Here is a 22,081-nt window from a genome sequence, read left to right as displayed (position 1 = left end):
AGGGCTTGCGATGGACCGCATCTTCGTGCACGGTTTTTATGTGAACACATTTGCACTTTTTACTTGCACTTGGGCAATTTGAGAGTATACGTCGGCTCTTCAAAAAAAGAAAAAAGTAGGCGGCACTGTAGAGCAATTCTTTTCTTCTGGAAATGAGCTACCTTGCAGTTTCTTATGTCACAAAACAGAACTTTGTTAACCTGATTTTTTTTATTTTGTTCACTGTGTAGGCCTAGCCTGAACTGACACCTCACAACTAGATGCCAAAAGCTCAAAAAATCTAATATTATGAAATCTTCATGATTCAGAGATTTCTTTATGATGTTTTTAAGACTTCTGCTAAGTAACCATCTTTTACGAGATCGATAAGCTTTTAATTTGCCTCTGTTTAGACGTTTAATAGTAATTAATACTAAGTGGCTATGATATAATTTGCCAGACTACAAATGAATGTCCAGAAACAGATAAATTGAAATGATTAATTTAATCTTCTCTGCAAATGTGAAATATTAAGAGAATAAAACAAAGATGGTAATGCCAGTGCATTCTGACATTATTATTGCTACAGATGGAATAGAATTTGCTGCTTAAAGCCTTCATTTGTAGCTGTAAGTTTTCCTGTGTGGGCGTGAAGAGATCAGTCTATAATCTGGAATGTTTCGAATCCTCTTTAGTCCATTTCAAACATATGTAATCAGATTACAGAGAGATCTGCTTTAGGACTTCAGTAGAATTTTGGAATACGGAAAGTAATTTTTTTTGTTGTATAACTAAAATAAGTTGGTTATTAAGGGAGTTTCCCCACCAGAAAAAATGATGGAATTTCTAGAATTAGTCCTCCCTTTCTGATTCGAGGATCCCCAAGATCCCCCCAATGTGTTTATTGCTTCACTTACAGGGGTACTCCTCTGGCCAGCGTTCGGAAGTAAATGTTCCAAAAGCTGTTTTCGCGCTGCGGGCGTTGGCCACACACCCTCAATGCAAGTCTATGGGAGGGGCGTGACGGCCGTGGAGTACCCCTTTAAATACAACCATGTTGTATTTCTCTGCACAAAAGGGTGCCTGGAAAAGCTGCTCAGACGAAATGCTAAGTCTGCTCTTAGCATCAGTGGGGGTCCTGGGGCACCTTATGCCACACACAATGTTATGGCACATCCTTTTATATCTGTAAGTAGTCATTTTGGGAAAATGGACTTCTCTGAGAAGGCCTTCTTATTTACACATACACCCATATCTTGCTTGTGCACCTCAGGAAAAGTATTTTCATCAGTAAATATTCATCAGTTCTGCCCTCTATCTTACCTCAGGCTCAAACAGATGCTGGCAATGTTTTTGGAAAATGACTACCATGTTATATGTTTGGTGGGGCTGTGATGGAACAAAACCTTTTTGAGACCCTGTTTTCTTGGCTTATTGAGCCATAAGTGGTAAAATGATGAAGTGAACTTTTCCAAAAATCACCCTTCTTCCCATCCTACCAAGTTATACATGTTCACAAATAAGGCGTTGTTTGGATACTGTGTGACAGCAGCTAGATCAGTTGCAGTCATGGTCGTATATGTTGGCAAGAAAATGAAGTATTTCTCACAGAAAAGGATTGCAGTAACACATGTTTTGCTATACACATGTTTATTCCCTTTGTGTGTATAACGGAGCTGGATGTGGATCCTCTACCTGAGTTGCTGATGACTTGGACCGTATTGGGGAGCGGAGTCTTCACCAGAGCCCTCCACAAGGCAGGATGGGCTTGCTGCAGCAGGCGACACCCAGGTCGCTACCCCCGACACGGCTCGACCACACAGGTAACTGGGTAAGGCGAGGTATCGAAGAAGCAGTAGTGTAGTCAACGTACAACGGTTGCAAATTGATAATGTTGCGCACTGTGGACAAAGGCAAATCTAGATCTCTGGAGATGGACTTGTAACCTTGAGATTGTTGATATTTTCCACAATCTTGGTTCTCAAGTCCTCAGACAGATCTCTTCTCCTCTTTCTGTTATCCATGCTTAGTGTGGTACACACAGACACACAATGCAAAGACTAAGTGAACTTCTCTCCTTTTTATCTGCTTTCAGGTGTGATTTTTATAATTGCCCACACCTGTTACTTGCCCCAGGTGAGTTTAAAGGAGCATCACATGCTTAAAACAATCTTTTTTCTTCCACAATTTTGAAAGGGCTGCAATAATTTTGTCCAGCCCATTTTTGGAGTTTGGAGGGACATTATGTCCAATTTGCTTTTTTACTTCCCTTTTTTTGTTTAGTTCCAATACACACAGGGAATAAACATGTGTATAGCAAAACATGTGTTACTGCAATCCTTTTCTGTGAGAAATACTTCATTGGCATACAGGTCTGGCACTAAATGGTCTGGTCCTGTCTGAAGTGTTGTTTCCTAAAATAAAATAAAAAAATCTGTGCCATTGTCCCCTGTAGGTAGAACGTATTATAGTCACTTGCTTTCCAGCTTTTGGGGTCCTGAATAGGGCATTAAAGTAAGTATTGTATAGTGCTAACAGGCACTAGTAAAATCATTGCAGGAAGATAACAGCATGTGCATAAGGGAAACATTTGGCCACACTTTTGTCTCCTTAACAATTGAGGTAAGGCTGGGTCCACCCCACGTTTTGTTAAATACGGTTCCCGTATACGGCTGGGAGGAGCGGGCGGGGCTTAATCGCGGCGCCCGCACTCAGCCGTATTCGGGAACCGTATTTAATGTATGTCTATGAGCCGACCAGAGTGAACTGCAGCCTCCGGTCGGCTTAGTTTTAGGCCGTATGCGGTTTCCCGACCGTAGGCAAAAACGCGGTCGACCACGTTTTTGCCTGCGGTCGGGAAACCGCATACGGCCGAAAACGAAGCCGACCGGAGGCTGCGGTTCACTCCGGTCGGCTCATAGACATACATTAAATACGGTTCCCGAATACGGCTGAGTGCGGGCGCTGCGATTAAGCCCCGCCCCCCTCCTCCCAGCCGTATACGGGGACCGTATTTAACAAAACGTGGTGTGAACCCAGCCTTAGATATTTTTTCTAAACACTGTAATAATGTGTGTAACAGATGGTTTGTATTTGACAACACTAAGTAAGCATCTGGATAGCAGCTGGGTGGCGGGTCACAGCATTTAACATCCAAGCAGCTTAGAATGTAAAATTTCTCATCGGTCATGGGATATTGAAGCATTAAACTAAGCAATGTGTTTAGACCCATGCTGCAAAAATACATGGAAACAAAAATCTGGACCAAGTCCCTAGGATGACTTCATCAATATTACTGCGCAAGCCAGTGAAAAACTTGGGAGCGATAACTTTATTAATCTTAATATTCACTAAAGTTCTGGCAGTGAGGTTCATCGGGTGCTAGTGGGGCTGAACACTGCCTGCACTGATAAATCTATGCTACTTATTACCACCAATAGGGTTGGCTATCTGCATATGCATTTATACTGATTGTACTGAACTCATTCTTAGCTAAATGAATGTCTTTGCAGTGAGCTCCCCTCAGTGGCTGCTCCAGGTTGTGTCACAGCAAGAAGGGACAGTGTTGGTGGAAGGGGGTGGGTTATTGTTCAGGGCCACACTCCCCAAAGGGGCCCCCTACTTTAGTACCAATGTTCTGCCACCAATCCATGGAAACTGGGCAGATGAGCAGCTGAAAAGCAGTGACAGCTGTCCATGTTATTATCATATTATTATTAAAAATAATAATGATAACTGTAATTACCGTATTTTTTCGCCATATAGGACGCTCCGGCATATAAGACGCACCCAATTTTAAAGGAGGAAAATCTAGAATACAATGTAAAGTTTAGGAGGGTGATCTTCAACCAGCGGACCTCCAGATGTTGCAAAACTACAATTCCCAGCATGCCCGGACAGCCGTTGGCTGTCCGGGCATGCTGGGAGTTGTAGTTTTGCAGCATCTGGAGGTCCGCAGGTTGAAGACCACTGGTATAGGAGGTAATACTCACGTGTCCCCTCCACTCCGGACCCTTCACCGCTGCCCTGGATGTCGCCCTCCATCGCTGTTTCCACGTCCCCGGGGTGTCCCTGTCGCTCCGGAACGTCTCTGCTGCACGCTATCCTTGCTGTCCATCGCCGCCATCACGTCGCTACGCACGCCGCTCCTATTGGATGATGGGATGGCGTGCGCGACGAGGTGATGACGACGAAGGAGAGCGCCGGCCATGCAGGGGATCCCGGCACGGAGCAGACACCGAGGAGGCAGGTAAGGTCCCTTCCGGTGCAGCCGGTTTAGTGTCACTTTCCCTTCAGACGTGGCGGTCAGCTTTGGGTCAGTCTGAGGGGTTAATAAAGGGCATCACCGCGATCAGTGATGTCCTGTATTAGCCGCGGGTCCCGGCCGTTGACCGACCTGATAGGACAGGGTTTTAATGTGTATTCGCCGTATAAGACGCACCAGTTTTGGGGAAGAAAAAGTGTGTCTTACACGGCGAAAAATACTGTATATTTATTTATATAATGTCAACAAATTCCATGTTTTCAACACTGAAACAAGTTCCTATTCAAATCCATTCAGTATGGACTGCTTAAAAGTAAAATTACATTCTGCTTCATTTCTATCCGGGTGACCCCATTTTTTTTTCCATCTTCGTCCTTTTGAGGCCATACCTTTTTTACTTTTTCCAATAACATAGCCATAAAAGGGTTTGTTTTTGTAGGAGAAGTTGCATTTTGAATGTTACAATATATTGCATTGAAAAAACTTTTAAAAGTGAAATGTACGGTAGAAGCTGGCTGTGTCCTTAAGGCCAAAATTGGCTGTGTCCATAAGGGGTTAAAATATAATGCTATTGATCCGGCACGGTGAATGGCATAAATAAAAACAAATAACAAATGCAAGAATTACCAATCTTTTGTCACATTGCATCCCAGAAAATAAATAAAAAGCAATTAAAAAGTCCTATCAATGCCAAAATGATAAAAAAAAATAATTCAAAAATGATACAGCTTTGTAGATGTAAATAGTCTCAAACAAAAAACACGGGTATGTCTCAAGCACTGCTGTCTGGGTAGTCGCGGAAATACTTCAATATGCCATTGGATACACAGGACTATTTTTTATTGGATCAAAGGTATAAACAAACCGGACAACGCATTTCGGCGCACTCTCGCGCCTTCCTCAGGTCCACAATAATTGCTAAAAGAAATACAGTATACAATATAAATTGAACATTTGAAGGTCAGTGGGACACTATGGGTGTGGTGGTAGGTATCTTCGCTTCATCGTTTCAGATACTCCATATACTACGCTAGAGATTGCCCCGCATTTTCTCTTTTTTCCCTCTATCTAGCTTTGTAGATGTTTAATTAATGTTAAATTAAAAAGTAAAAACATAAAAATTATATAAAATGGGTATTGCTGTAATCATATTGATCTGCAGAATAAAGATAACATGTCAGTTTTACTGCAAAGTAAGTACAAAAACGAAATTCTTCAAAAGATGCATGATTGCAGGGGAGCTGTGGGCGTGGGGGAGTGTCGTTGTTCAGTTTCAGACCACAAATAATGAGACCTCAGTTCTGTTCAAGGTCAGAAATTGTTTGAAGATCATTCATGTCATGAATGTGTGTCCTATGTGGGTTTAAATTGGTACTCCGGTGCTAAGACATCTTATCCCCTATCCGCTATTCGGAGCATAGTGACGCCACAGCTCCACACCCATGTGACATCGCGCTCCGCCCCCTCAATGCAAGCCTATGGAGGGGGCGTGACAGCTGTCACGCCCCCTCCCATAGGCTTGCATTGAGGGGATGGAGCGTGACATCACTATGCTCCGTCCCCGTGATTGCCAGTAATCAGACCCGGAGCGCACACGCTCCAAGGACTGATTCTAACAGGGTGCTGCGTGGAAGATCATGGGGGTCCCCAGCGGCAGGACCCCCGCGATCAGGCATCTTATCCCCTATCCTTTGGATTGGGGATAAGATGTCTTAGTGCCGGAGTACCCCTTTAATTTGCTGGAACTCAATGATCCAGAGAAGAAGAGACTTGTGCCCCATGTTTGCAGAAGAGTGCAACTGCACATGTGTGGCCAGTCACCATCTATTGTGGTAAATGGGAAATAAAGAAACAACTGTTTTCAGGATAGCTGGGGATACCACTGACATGTGATCATAAGATTAGTATGTGTACAGGGCAGGTAGGAGAGCACGTAGTGGTAAAGACAAGTAAAGGTAAGCTGACAGTTTGTTCACCCACACTAAACCCAATACACGGGTTATAGTGCAGGCGGACAGGAGAAGAATGGTTAAGGGTCCACTCACTGAAATCCGTCCAGTAGTTTAGATATTGTCCCCCGCAGCTTAAATGCAGAGCAGGACTGCTGCACAATGGAGGCTTCTCCTGTATGCAGTGCAATGCCGGCCAATTGTTTGAATAATCATGAATGCGGTCACGTGAGAGCACTGCTCTTTACAATAGCAGAGTGCTTGCATGACGGCAAGGTAAAAGTTGCTGAGATCTGTAGGGTGGGCACTTGTGTATTGCGTGTGACCTAGAGGCCCAAGGTTATCCACCTCTGCTCTAGGCAGATAGTTCATAGGTCCATTGACCAGGGGTCTACTGAGAGTCAGGTTGTACTAAGACTAGCTGTCAGCTCCCGTCTTTCCCACAATGTCACTGTGAGTCCACATGCATGGTATTCATAACTTCAGTCACTAATGGGGCTGTACCAGCCACTCCATGTGTGCAATCAAACCTCTGGAGGCTCAGGGACTACTAAGTCCCTACCTGCTACAGAATTACTCCTGGACACTGGATAACAGGTCACTCTCACCTTGCTGCGTACCACTTGGACAGGACAGTTTGTTCTTATAGTGAGTGACCTCTAGCTAGTCCCACTGTGCCCTGTCCACTAGCTCACAGTCCTGCCACACACTTAGGACACTATATAGGCCAAAGAAGTTGCTGTCTTCTTTAACCCCAGACTAACCAAAGCTTCACTGACTCCCACAATGGACAATCCCCTCTTGCCTCTAGCCCACCAACATTCTTAGAATGGACAAGCCAGGCCTCCTCTACCTCAGGTTCTCCAGTCACCTCAGTCCGGACTCTAACAATTGCTAAGATGAAGGGCAGAAAAGCGCTATGCACCATCGCTGCTTTTTTCCCGCCCCTTATAGGGATTGGTAGGTGCCTTAACACCCAGACCCCACCGAACAAATCTTTTGAAATGTAATTATGTCATTTTAAAAATGATAAATACCCTTTAAACAGTTCTCTCAAAGGGGAACACACCAACAGTCTTCTACGTAAGGGATAAAAGTAACATTTACCATCCCCCCCACCCCCCAAAACCCCACAACATCTGTTAATTTGAAGCTTCCAAATTTGTCACTATCCTTAAGCAATAAAATACATTGAAAAAGGTTTTGGTTATTGTCATGTACAAACCTGCATTGGTTACACAGCCTAGAAGTGTCAGGCCCTTGGGAATCATTTATAAATATGTATAAAGACTTGGGCTCCCAAGGAGGCCCTGATGATAATTAAACTGACTGTACACTTCTGAAGCACTGCCCGAGGTGTATATAAGATCATTAAACAAATGTTTAAGCAAATCAAGAATATATATGTGTATTAGGAGAAATGACGGTACTAGAGCATATGTTGTGTTAGAGTGTTATACCAATTAGATACAATCTCTTTAAAGGAAGCCGGTCATGTCGAAGAGGCTATCCAATCTGCAGGCATCCTGTTATAGAGCAGAATGAGCTCAGCAGATTGATATATGGTTTTCTATGAAAAGTTTTAGGGGAGCTTGTCATTTATTCATGTAAATCTCATTCTGGGCTTAGTAGTCATGTTGGTGGTCCTACTCAGGGATTGAAATAAAAAAAGACGAAAAAAAGGCGCTCCTTGTGGAGTAACGTAGATGGTAAGGGTAAAGCAAAGGAAGATTCAGTACCGCTTACCAGAGGGGGTTGTGCAACAATATACACAACAATGGTAAAGGTGTGTAGTTGAATAAGAATTGTCTGCAGCCTTCCTGGACATGTGTAGAATATATTAAAAGAAAAGCTTCGTCATAACCAGGATTTGTGGCGCTGAGAGGAGCAAGGAGTCACAGAGCCAGGTTACAATCCATCCGATTTAATTCCAATAATGCAACGCGTTTCGCTGCGCATGCGCAGCGAAACGCGTTGCATTATTGGAATTAAAGGACATCTGCAGCGTAATTAACACTTATCCCCTATCCACAGGATAGGGGATAAGTGTTTGATCGCGGGGGGTCCGACCGCTGGGACCCCCTGTGATCTCCTGTACGGGGCCGCGGCTATGCCGTGGCTCTCCCGTGCAGGGGGCGTGCCAGTCGCAGCATGACGTTGCGGCCGGCACGCCTCCTCCATACATCTCTATGGGAGAGGCGGGGAGGCAGTGTTCCTGTCTCCCCGTCTCCCCCATAGAAATGTATTGGGACGGGGAGGAGACGGGGCGTCACCGTCGACCTCTAGGTCGACGCTACGCACCTTCAGTGCTCTCTATGAGCGCTAATGGCGGCGCCCCTTTAGGGAGATCGAGGGGGGTCCCAGCGGTCGGACCCCCCGCGATCAAACACTTATCCCCTATCTTGTAGATAGTGGATAAGTGTATATTGTGCTGCAGTTGTCCTTTAAATCGGATGGATTGTAACCTGGCTCTGTGACTCCTGCCTTCGCTCAGCTTTTCTTTGAATATATTCTACTCAGGGATTGACAATTGTCTGTAAATGATTTGACCACATGCAGTTGTCTTTTCTAGACCATTGTAACTTCAAAACCAGACTCCACATACAATGCTACAGACAGTCCAGATCTGTGAAACATGTCAATGGCTGGAAGAACTGACCAATCAGAATGGGCATTTCACTGGTAAAACACCTGAATTTATATATATATATATATAACTATACCTGGGCAAATATTGTTTCTATAGGCAAGCAATAGTAATGTAAACGTTCTTATGATATTATCTTCTATTGCTTACTTTATTCCTGACGTTTCTTTCCCAATATACAGAATGTTCAGTTACAGGGTAGGGTATGATGCCAGATCCTCCCAGGTCAGATGTCAAAAAACTTAGCTCCAGCCTGCCGAGTAATGTTTCAGGAACAACCCCCTTAATCATGCGCCCATGACTCGTGCATGACTAAGGGGGTTGTTTTCTGAAACGTTGCGTTGTGAGTGATGGGCAGGACAAAATTATTGTCACCCTTTCAAAATTGTGGAAAAATAAGATTGTTTCACGCATGTGATGCTCCTTTAAACTCACCTGGGAAAAGTAACAGCTGTGGGCAATATAAAAATCACACCTGAAAGCAGATAAAAAGGAGAGAAGTTCACTTAGTCTTTGCATTGTGTGTCTGTGTGCCACACTAAGCATGGACAACAGAAAGAGGAGAAGAGAACAGTCTGAGGACTTTAGAACCAAAATTTTGGAAAAATATCAACAATCTGAAGGTCACAAGTCCATCTTCAGAGATCTAGATTTGCCTTTGTCCACAGTGCGCAACATTATCAAGACGTTTGCAACCCATGGCACTGTAGCTAATCTCGCCGGGCGTGGACGGAAGAGAAAAATTGATGAAAGGTGTCAAGGCAGGATAGTCCGGATGGTAAATAAGCAGCCCCAAACAAGTTCCAAAGATATTCAAGCTGTCCTGCTGGCTCAGGGAGCATCAGTGTCAGTGCAAACTATCGACATTTAAATGAAATGAAACGCTATGGCAGGAGACCCAGGAGGACCCCACTGCTGACACAGAGACATAAAAAAGCAAGACTACATTTTGCCAAAATGAACTTAAGACAAAATCCTTCTGGGAAAACGTCTTGTGGACAGATGAGACCAAGATAGAGCTTTTTGGTAAAGCACATCAATCTACTGTAAATGGAATAAGGCCTACAAAGAAAAGAACACAGTACCTACAGTGAAATATGGTGGAGGTTCAATGATGTTTTGGGGTTGTTTTGCTGCCTCTGGCACTGGGTGCCTTGAATGTGTGCAAGGCATCATGAAATCTGAGGAGTACCAATGGATTTTGTGTCGCACTGTACAGCCCAGTGTCAGAAAGCTAGGTTTGTGTCCGAGAAATGGATGGCAACAAAGCGCTGGAGAGTTCTGAAGTGGCCAACAAAATGAGTCCATATCTAAATCCCATTGAACACCTGTGGAGAGATCCTAAAATTGCTGTTGGGAAAAGGCGCCTTCCAATAAGAGAGACCTGGAGCAGTTTGCAAAGGAAGAGTGGTCCAACATTCCGGCTGAGAGGTGTAAGAAGCTTATTGATGGTTATAGGAAGCGACTGATTTCAGTTATTTTTTCAAAAGGGTGTGCAACCAAATATTAAGTTAAGGGTGCCAATAATTTTGTCCAGACCATTTTTGGAGTTTGGTGTGACATTATGTCCAATTTGCTTTTTCCCCCTCCCTTTTTTGGTTTAGTTTCAATACACACAAAGGGAATAAACATGTGTATAGCAAAACATGTGCTACTGCAATCCTTTCCTGTGAGAAATACTTCATTTTCTAGAAAAATTTCAGGTGTGCAATCATTTAGGGCCATGACTGTATAGCGGTATCAGTACTTCATGATCTCACATTGCTGTCATCAAATGGAAATCTTTATGGTTTACTTCTAGTCATTGACAATCTGCCCAGTTTATATAATGGACCCACAAGTGCTTGGCTTGTTTACCAGGGCCATTTCATGTAATGAGTTGTGTATTTGCGCTATCACATGACCGGGCCAAGTTTTCATGTTGTAAACGCTCCCAACAAAGTTTTCCAATAAATTTTAACAACCAGAGATCTTGAGGAAATAGGAAATAGTGCACAAAGTATATTAAAAAACTACAAACCTTTTCCTTACAGTGGGGATCAAAAGTTTGGGCACCCCAGGTACAAATTTGTATTAATGTGCATAAAGAAGCCAAGAAAAGATGGAAAAATCTCCAAAAGGCATCAAATTACAGATTAGACATTCTTATAATATGTCAACAAAAATTTGACGTTATTTCCATCATTTACACTTTCAAATTAACAGTAAACAAAAAAATGGTGTCTGCAAAAGTTTGGGCACCCTGCAGAGTTAATATCTTGTACTGCCCCCTTTGGCAAGAATCACCGCTTGTAAACACTTTTTGTAGACAGCCAAGAGTCTTTCAATTCTTGTTTGAGGTATCTTTGCCAATTCTTCCTTACAAAAGTCTTCCAGTTCTTTGAGATTTCCTGGGCTGTCTGTCACGCACTGCTCTTTTAAGGTCTATCCATAGATTTTCAATGATGTTGAGGTCAGGAGATTGTGAAGGCCATGGCAAAGCCTTCAGTTTACGCCTCTTAATGCAATCCCCCATGGATTTCGAGGTGTGTTTAGGATCATTATCCATTTGTAGAAGCCATCCTCTCTTTAACTTTAGCTTTTTCACAGATGGCATCAAGTTAGCATCCAAAATTTGCTGAAATTTTATTGAATCCATTTTTCCTTCTACTCGTGAGATGTTCCCTCTGCCACTGGCTGCAACACAACCCCAAAGCATTATTGACCCACCCCCATGCTTAACAGTTGGACAGAGGTTCTTTTCATTAAATTCTGTTCCCCTTCTTCTCCAAACGTACCTTTGCTCATTCCAGACAAAAAGTTCAATTTTAACCTCATCGGTCCACAGAACTTGTTTCCAAAATGCATCAGGCTTGTCTATATGTTCATTTGCAAGGTTCAAACGCTGATTTTTGTGGTGAGGACGTAGAAGAGGTTTTCTTCTGATGACTCTTCCATGAAGACCATATTTGTACAAGTATCTCTTTATAGTGGAATAGTGTACCACAACTCCAGTGTCAGCCAGATCTTTCTGGAGGGATTGTACAATCCTGCAAGCTGTTCTGTCTGATATTTTTCTTGGTCTTCCAGATCTTGCTTTAATTTCCACTGTTCCTGATGACTGCCATTTCTTAATTACATTCCAAACAGAGGATATTGACATCTGAAAATGTTTTGCTATCTTTTTATAACCTTCTCCAGCTTTGTGAGCATCAACTATTTTCAGTTTCAGATTTCTAGACAACTGCTTAGAAGAACCCATGGTGCTGATTGTTGGGGCAAGGTCAGATGAGTCTGGGCATTTAAAACCTTTGAGATTGACATCACCTGGTCTTCCCAGATGATGATTGAGAACAATCCATGACCCTGGCAGGTCTTAGCTTTGCAAAGGGGGCAGTGCATGCTATAAATTCTGCAGGGTGCCCAAACTTTTGCAGACGCCATATTTTTGTTTTTGTTTTCTGTTATTTTGAAAGTGTAAATGATGGAAATAAAATCTAACTTTTGTTGACATGTTATAAGAATGTCTAATCTGTAATTTGATGCCTTTTGGAGATTTTTCCATCTTTTCTTTGCTTCTTTATGCACATTAATACAAATTTTTACCCGGGGTGCCCAAACTTTTGATCCCCACTGTATAAAATAAATACATTTGCTGAATTTGGAATACCCATCTTAAATGGTTTTCTGGGCTAAATTTATTGGTTACTTGTCCTTGGGATAGGTCATCACTAACAGGATGGCGGGGTGCCGTCACCTGCCTCAGTGCTAGCATTCACAGAGAACAGTGTTGGAAGCAGACAGCGCCATACATTGCATAGTGGTGGGGCTGCGTAATTGCAGCTCTGCTTCTACTGAAGTGAATGGGAGCTGAGCTGCAGTAATCCAGACAGGCAACATTTTGGTTGTACAGTGTGACTTGTTACGTACAGGGAGTTTTCTACCACAGCTTGTCAATCAAATAAGTTTCTGCCGCAACTAAGATGTGTATTACAAAGGATAATGTACTCCCTTCTATAAATTATTAAGATTGTTAGAAGTCACCTTGAAGTTCTATAATCAGTTTTTAAGAACGTGCCTCAAGCCTTCCTGTTTTATATGGCCGGTGAAGTCTTTGATGATTTTTAACGCTCTTGAAAATTTTGGTAGAATTTCTACAGAATGTACTGCACTTTTCTTTATTTACAGATGTTCACTGTGTGTCTAGTGCTTTGTTTCTCACCGGTGTGCCTCCAGCTGTGGCAAAACTACAACTCCCAGGGCATGCTGGGAGTTGTAGTTTTGCAACAGCTGAAGGCATGATGGTTGAGAAACACTGATCTACTGAGAGGTAATAATCCAGTTATCAATGCCTTTTTACTATAGGCAACTCTCTATCTCACAATATACTATGAACCACATGGCCACGCTATTTTATTAGAATTGCGCAAATAGTGGAAAAACTGTAGAGTTTTTGCTGCAATTTTACCAAATAAGCAGCAAAATCATGCAAAACTGTAAGGTGTGAACACAGCCTCAAGCTTTATCTTCATGAGACTGAAAAATACTTTCATATTTCTGCATATACAGCATGTAAACACTGTTGGGGGTTGATGTGCTTCTGCACCAGTCCCCTTGAAATGACTGCATTTTACAGTAAGCAGGATAGGAATCATCATCAGAATCTCTCAGTAGTGCAGCCTCAGGCTTCGGGCATGAGAAAAGAACAGTCTGAATCTCCAACACAAAACAAGCACAGTATCAATTGCGTCTTTTGCATGAGGCCTTTTTTGTTACAATGTAAGGGACAGGAGCGCCATCAGGGCAGTACAGGCAGTACTGCCATCAGGGGTCCGGGCCAGTTTAGGAACATAGAATGTGTTGATAGATAAGAACCGTTTGGCCCATCCAGTCTTCCCAATATTCTGAATTCTATAAATAGTCCTTGGTCCAATCTTATATGAAGGATAGCCTTATATATATCTCTTTCTTATATGAAGGATAGCCTTATATCTATCCCTATCTTATATGAAGGATAGCCTTATGTCTACCTTATATGGAGGATAGGATTATGCCTATCCCTATCTTATCTGAAGGATAGCCTTATGTCTAACCGTATCTTATATGAAGGATAGCCTTATATCTATCTCTCTTATATGAAGGATAGCCTTATGCCTATCCCTATCTTATATGGAGGATAGGCTTATGCCTATCCCTATCTTATATGAAGGATAGCCTCATATCTATCTCTATCTTATATGAAGGATAGCCTTATGCCTATCCCTATCTTATGTGAAGGAAAGCCTTTTGCCTATCCCTATCTTATATGGAGGATAGGCTTATGCCTATCCCTATCTTATATGAAGGATAGCCTTATATCTATCTTATATGAAGGATAGCCTTATGCCTATCCCTATCTTATGTGAAGGAAAGCCTTTTGCCTATCCCTATCTTATATGAAGGATAGCCTTATGTCTGTCCCTAACTTATGTGAAGGATAGCCTTATGCCTCTCCCTATCTTATATGAAGGATATCCTTATGTCTATCCCTATCTTATATGAAGGATAGCCTTATGCCTATCCCTATCTTATGTGAAGGAAAGCCTTTTGCCTATCCCTATCTTATATGGAGGATCGGCTTATGCCTATCCCTATCTTATATGAAGGATAGCCTTATGTCTACCTTATATGGAGGATAGGATTATGAAAAATTTGTTTTTTACTGGAATACCCCTTTAACCTTTCTAATATACTTTATAATATTTTTTTTTATCTCTTTTATAGAAATCATGGCTTAGGCTGGGTTCACACCACGTTTTTGCAATGCAGTTCCCGTATACGTTTTCAATATGAAAACCGTATGGAACAGTATGGAAAACCGTATGCATTGACTCTCCATTGAAAAACGTATGCCAACCGATGCATCCGGTTGTTTCCTTTTTCTAATCTTGTACGGTTTGGTCCGGTTTTTTCCCATACCCAAAACCGTAGCCTACCATGGTTTTTGATCTGGGTGAAAAGCCGTATTGAAACCGTATATATTTTTTTAAACATGGGAGTCAATCAAACAATTTCAATCAAACAAGTGAAACTTTATTCATAATGGAGTGAAAAGTTAAAGTTTTTTTTCTCAAAAAATGGATGCAACCGGACATAATTTTTCAAACCGTATAGGGGTTAACATTTGTACGCACGTTTTGATACAGTTTAGTCCGGTTTTGAGGAATCCGTTTTTCATCAAAAACCTGATACGGGAACTGTATTGCAAAAACATGGTGTGAACCCAGCCTTATAAAAAAAAAAAAAAGACCACTAGGGGTCCCCATACCATCCAGAACATAAGCCTGTCTGGCTTCAGCATCATCTTTGTCTCAGCTAAGCACAGGCTGGGAAAAAGTCCAGCAAGTAAGGGCGGGACTAGCACTCCTTTGTACTCTCTCCTGTCTGAATTCAGAGAAGAGTAGCCTGCAGTGATTGGATGAAGAAACCCAGCACAGCTCAGCAGACTCAGGAAGGAAGTGAATGTATGGTGAGTAAGCTAAATATAGATGCTAGACAACTAAAATGACATGTGAAGCATCTGCATGACCTAGTAAGTAACATATTTAAGCATTATTTATTTGACAAGGTGTACTACGTTATCAAACATTCCACATGTTTGCGCTTGTATATCTACAACACATTGCACTATTGCAATTAAACTATAACAGTGTTATGAAAGAGAAGACATAACATTTCCCATATTGGTTCACCATCCCCTTATCCTTAGATCCTTGTATTAATGGTTCCAATTCTGGGCGGGAGTGTTCTTATAGAACGGGAGTGTTCTTATGGGTGGGAGTGTTCTTATATCAGAGACATAGATACATGAAGTCTATAACAGGAGTATGATTTGCATCAATTGTGTTTACTGTGCAGTTATGACTTATTTAAAGGGGTACTCCGGCGCTAAGACATCTTATCCCCTATCCAAAGGATAGGGGATAAGATGCCTGATCGCGGGGGTCCCACCGCTGGGGACCCCCGTGATCTTCCACGCCGCACCCCGTTAGAATCAGCCCCCGGAGCGGGCTCGCTCCGGGTCTGATTACTAGCAATCATGAGGACGGAGCATAGTGACGTCACGGCTCCGCCCCCTTGTGACATCTTGCTCCGCCCCCTCAATGCAAGCCTATGGAGGGGGCGTGCCACGCTCCCTCCATAGGCTTGCATTGAGGGGGCGGAGCGTGACGTCACTATGCTCCATCCCTGTGATCGCTAGTAATCAGACCCGGAGCGAGCATGTTCCGGGGGCTGATTCTAACGGGGTGCAGCGTGGAAGATCATGGGGGTCCCCAGCGGCGGGACCCCCACGATCAGGCATCTTATCCCCTATCCTTTGGATAGGGGATAAGATGTCTAAGCGCCGGAGTACCCCTTTAAGATCTTTCAGTTAATACAATGAAAGACTCCACTTTCCCCTACAGAAGGTTGGGGGGAATTGATCAAAACCTGTGTAAGGGAAGAGTAGTGCAGTTGCCAATAACAACCAATCAGATTGCTTTTATCATTTTTACAAAGGTCTCAGAAAAATAAAAGAAGCACTCTTTCTGTACACAGGATTTGATAAATCTCACCCAATGTGATTTATATTGGCCTTCTTATGGTTCACCATCCATGTTAATATGCTAGTATTTGTGTCTGGTTTAAATAAGCACTCTCTTTCAAACAACTTCCCTCCATTGATAGCATATGCAATTCTTAATATATTCTCCAGTAGACCCAGGTTCTGACACCTAAATGGGGCCCAAAAGTCCAACAGAAGTTGACCGGTAGCCAATCAATGCTTTTCAATGCTTCCTGATGTTATTTACAAATAGTCCTATAGTATGTATAATATGATCTGTGTACACAATGATAACAATATACGGTAGTCTAAAAATACTTTTTAGGTAATTTTATGGCCTTGAGTGTCCTTATTCCAACAGTAATTTTACTTTTTCTGGTAGACCCCTCCCAATTCCTGAGGTAAAGGGGCTTTACTATTTGGTTGACTATCTGTACTTTTCACTGAATAGTCAGAGGGGTGTGAACCCCACAAAATGGGGTTTTAAAGCTAGATTTGGGGTGTGAATCATGTTCAGGGGGTTGGACTATAAAGCTTTTATTCACCTCTGCTTTATTTTTCAATAAAGTTCATGCCCATCTGACAATTGAGTGAAGAGTACAACAAAATAGTTAACCCCCCCCCCCATAGCTCAGCAACCGGGGGGTTGCAGCAAGAAGGTTAAAACACTATTGGAATCAGGGCACCTGAGGCTACGAAGTGATATTAAAAGCTCAATTTTGTTGGACTGGCCACAGGTTCTCTTGATTGTGTTAACGCAGATGTTCATTGCAAAGTACTGGTGGGCCCCCGGATAATTTCCTCTGATGGACCTAAGTCACCCAGGCAGATTTTGGACACAGATATAATGAACGGACATAATTTGTAATAACCAAATTCCAAGATAGAAATATAGGGAGAGCACACGTGGAGAACTATATCACCTAATGATGTGCACAGCAAGGTCCTCGGCGACCTCCAATAAGAGTCTCCTGCGGGGTGCACGTACACAGATATAAGGCATCAACTGCAATAACAAAAGAAAACGTAGGTGCACTCACCGCAGAGCTGAGACTGTCACGTCTAGATGTCCGGTGTCGGGTAGCCGGGTCACGGCATAGGTGCTGGTATCGTGTGGCGCTCGAGAGGCCGGAAGAAGCACGCACTTGCGTGCGAAACTGCCGACGTAGCCTCCGAGCGCCACTTGACCACCTCAAGAGGCTGGAAGAAGCACGCACTTACGTGCAAAACTGCCGACGTAGCCTCCGAGCGCCACACGATACCAGCGCCTATGCCGTGACCCTGCTACCCGACACAGACATCTAGACGTGACAGTCTCAGCTCCGCGGTGAGTGCACCTACGTTTTCTTTGGTTATTGCATTATAATTTGTAATAACTTGAGTCAACAGCATTTAGGCCACAATCACAAAGCACTGGGGGGGGGGGGGATTTATCAAAACCTGTCCAGAGGAAAAGTTGCTGAGTTGCCCATAGCAACCAATCAGATTGCTTCTCTCCCACTGTCTTGGTGCAGTTTTGATGCCAATTTATGACCAAAGAAGAGGTAGGGGAAAAGTGTAAAGGAAAGGTTCCAACAAAACTGCAAACAGGGCCTCTCTAGCTATTTTACTACATGCATGACTCTAGTTTTTAAATACAGATAACAATTTCTAACTAAGATGAAAATTGTATACAAACAAACAATACCATGGGCAATATATATTGTTACTGACTATATTAATAGAACCAGTACATCTCCCTGATGTTTACTTATGTTTGGTGCAGTTTTCCCTCCGTTTACTTAGACTCCAGTGTGAACTGTACATGTGTTCCCGCTGCCTGCAACGCAATAGATCACACATTGCTGGGCGATTTACTAACCACCAAGGGAGATGAGTGATCTTTATGAGCCGGAGCACAGAAGCCGATGTATATTGTGGAAGAGAATGAATGAGGTGTGATAGAGGTGGACATAGAGCCTGCGGAGGCAGTACCCTGAAAAATGCCAAGCTGTGGTCTCCACAAATGGTCCCTACATCACGCTATCATCTAAAGGTACCCGATAGGGAGCAGCCTATACAGAATACTGTGCTTGCCATGGCAGCAGCATTTTACAGTATCACATTTTCACACATATGACAGTATTTGCAATCTCTTCCCACACAAGCGTCTGCATTAATCCACCTCCTGTCAGTAAGATCTTGGCAGTGTATGGAACTGGCATCCAGATTTGGGTGTAGGGTGGGGACAGAGCAAGATGGAGACTTGTACCTGTTGCCGGCTGCATTCTGTGATGTTTCTTGCTCCTCTGTTTGTGCGGTGAGTTCCCCATCATTCTGCAGCAGGAGCTTGTCCTCTCTTTTCCTTCCCTCTTTTTCTTCGCTCCCTCGCTCCCCCTCCAGGTATTTACATCACCTCTGTCTGTCTGCAGGCTTCACCATCTCTCCCTCCCTCTCAGTCCCTTCCTACCCTCCAATCCCTTTTCCCTCTATCTCTTATTTCTCTATGTCACGTACATTTCCTTCCTACCATTTTTTAACCCCCAATGTTATCGCCCTCTCCCTCTCGCCCATTATGCCTACCCCCTAAGTCTTTTCTCTTTTTCTTTCCCCTCTAACTACCTTTTATTTTATCCTTCTCCAATTCCCTGCTCAGTAAGTCACCCATCAATATCTTGTCACCTTGATAGCAGCCCACCTGCCCTCTTTCTTACACCTTACTAGATCTCTGCCCTGGCTCTAAGATCTCTGCCTCCTTGTGCTGTCCCCTTCCTTACAAGCTCGCCCTGCTCTGGCCTTGCTATGCAGCGAACAAGCAGCCAGCAATGGTCCATTCGCACTCCCCTCCCTATGTATCTGGTACCCTCTTATCTCACTGCCTTATTCTGTGCACATACGTCTCTGCTGACACCCCTCCTCATATCACCACTGCATCCAGCTCCCTCCCTCCTTGACTCAGTCTCTCTAGCCCTCTCCTCTATGAAGCTATACCACACAACAGGCAGCAGTGTGTATGCATCATCTGTGCCCTTTCCTTCACATCATGTTCCTTTCTCCATTGGTGTTCAGCCTGGCTTCTCTCGCCTATCCTAATGAATTTCCTTATTCGTTTCTCCCTCCTTTGCTCTACCCAGAGGTGGATGGTTCTGCCGCAGGGATGTGCCTTAGTGATGCTGATGTGAGCACAGTTGGGAGATGCAGTCTGGTCCCTGCCGCTGTGCTCTGCCTCCCTTGTAGATTTTTTCTTTTCTCTCTTCCCTCGTTCTGTTTCTCCTCCTCTTACTGCTCTCACTACGGAAAACCATCCTGGTTCTAGTAATGTTATTAAAGTCCACCGGCAGCAAACATTAAAAGGAGAAACCATTTGTATAGGCAAGTGGTCCCCAAACTGTGGCCCTCCAGATGTTGCAAAACTACAATTCCCAGCATGCCTGGACAGCCGTTGGCTGTCCAGGCATGCTGGGAGTTGTAGTTTTGCAACATCTGGAGGGCCACAGCTTGGGGACCACTGGTATAGGCTTATAACAGTTTTTTCCAAACAGTGTTTCTCCAGCTGTTGCAAAACTACAACTCCTTCGGTTGTCCGGGAATGCTGGGAGTTGTAGTATTGCAACAGCTGGAGACACACTGCTTGGAAAACAATGGCTTATAGGGTTGAAGGTAAATTTTCAACATAGCAACGTGAGGGTCTTTAGAACATCGTGGTCTTTATAATACACTAAAGTTCCAACTTAGAGCATACCTGACATTTGCAAAAAAACTTTTTACATAATGTAGAAAATAACATTATATGTATATTTGTAATATACATTGGTTAAAATGTGTTTATATTTTTGGATGACAAAATGCTGTCTCAACCCTGCAGCTATTGTCTATGTGTCTCTGTGTGGGACTATCAGTGCTCTGTGCAGGCTCCTGGCTTATCAATCATCCTGCTGTGTGAGCCGGGGCATGTCATAGAGCCTCAGTGTACAGAGCCCGGCTTGTCCTCAGTGTACAGAGACCTGCTTGTCCTCAGTGTACAGAGCCCTGCTTGTCCTCAGTGTACAGAGCCCTGCTTGTCCTCAGTGTACAGAGCCCAGCTTATCCTCAGTGTACAGAGCCCTGCTTATCCTCAGTGTACAGAGCCCTGCTTATCCTCAGTGTACAGAGCCCTGCTTTTCCTCAGTGTACAGAGCCCTGCTTGTCCTCAGTGTACAGAACCCTGCTTGTCCTCAGTGCACAGAGCCCTGCTTGTCCTCAGTGCACAGAGCCCTGCTTGTCCTCAGTGCACAGAGCCCTGCTTGTCCTCAGTGCACAGAGCCCTGCTTGTCCTCAGTGCACAGAGCCCTGCTTGTCCTCAGTGCACAGAGCCCTGCTTGTCCTCAGTGCACAGAGCCCTGCTTGTCCTCAGTGCACAGAGCCCTGCTTGTCCTCAGTGCACAGAGCCCTGCTTGTCCTCAGTGCACAGAGCCTTGCTTATCCTCAGTGTACAGAGCCCTGCTTGTCTTCAGTGTACATAGCCCAGCTTATCCTCAGTGCACACAGCCCTGCTTGTCCTCAGTGTACAGAGCCCTGCTTGTCCTCAGTGCACAGAGCCCTGCTTATCCTCAGTGTACAGAGCCCTGCTTGTCTTCAGTGTACAGAGCCCTGCTTATCCTCAGTGCACAGAACCCTGCTTGTCTTCAGTGCACAGAGCCCTGCTTGTCCTCAGTGCACAGAGCCCTGCTTGTCCTCAGTGCACAGAGCCCTGCTTGTCCTCAGTGCACAGAGCCCTGCTTGTCCTCAGTGCACAGAGCCCTGCTTGTCCTCAGTGCACAGAGCCCTGCTTGTCCTCAGTGCACAGAGCCCTGCTTGTCCTCAAACTTCCAGGCAATAGCTGCAGGGAAAAAAACTTTTTTTCACCTAAATAATAAAACATTTTAACTAATGTATATTACAAATACACATATAATGTCATAATCGGTTTTGCAAAATGACAGTGCCCATTTAAATATATTATAGAACTGCATAAATAACAGTTCCCTGTTACAATGATAGTCGTTGTAGATAAATACTACAGCAAGAATCTGCAGGGGATTTTACATAGCAGACATATAAACAGCAGCCTGTATTCTGGAGGGACTTTGTAAATCCCTGCAGAGCTGTAAGATATTATTGGAATGTTCTCATGGCATGGAAAATGCCAATAATAACATGAAATCAGGGAATAGCTATGCATTCTACTTATGTATATGACTTCACAAGGCTGCATAGTCTTCTATAAGTTTTATGTCACATTGACAAGCACAGGCCACAAACACATATAGAGTAGATAAGGTTGTTGAGCTATAGCGCTTATATCAACATGTATTGCCGGTCCCTGCTTTAGAAAACAGTGCAAAACAATGATGTAATGATTGTGCAGATATGACATTTATATATAGTGCATATAACACAATGCCTATAGTTAAATATTTTATTGCCAGATGATTCTTTGGTATACACATGTTCGTGAGATCACAGACACTGTATTAAGCAATAGTACTTATTTTAATATTAACTTTTGCAAATCACTTTTGCATTATATATGGTGAAACAGCAGTATTGGAGGCAATGTTCCCGCCTAGGCCATTTATAACTAATGAACAAGACCTGGGTGCTGCTCTCTTTATACTGGACAATACAGAACCACTTCAAATAAGTATTAATGTACAGTGCCCAGTAACTAAATATAGAGC

General features: G+C 43.4%; 1 protein-coding gene across 1 annotated transcript in view; it reads right to left on the bottom strand.

Moving 5' to 3' along the window:
* Positions 1-19,596, bottom strand: part of NHSL2 (NHS like 2) — a 148,564-nt gene extending 128,968 nt beyond the window's left edge. Inside the window, exon 1 of the mRNA XM_056540632.1 lies at positions 18,655-19,596. Within this exon, the coding sequence (XP_056396607.1) occupies positions 18,655-18,718 (64 nt within the window). The 5' untranslated portion in view covers positions 18,719-19,596. The remainder of the gene's footprint in view (positions 1-18,654) is intronic.
* Between the last annotated feature and the right edge of the window lie 2,485 nt (positions 19,597-22,081).

Source organism: Hyla sarda, chromosome 9 (assembly GCF_029499605.1).
Source record: "Hyla sarda isolate aHylSar1 chromosome 9, aHylSar1.hap1, whole genome shotgun sequence".
In the NCBI taxonomy this organism is placed as follows: Eukaryota; Metazoa; Chordata; class Amphibia; order Anura; family Hylidae; genus Hyla; species Hyla sarda.
This window is presented reverse-complemented; position numbering and strand designations above follow the sequence as displayed.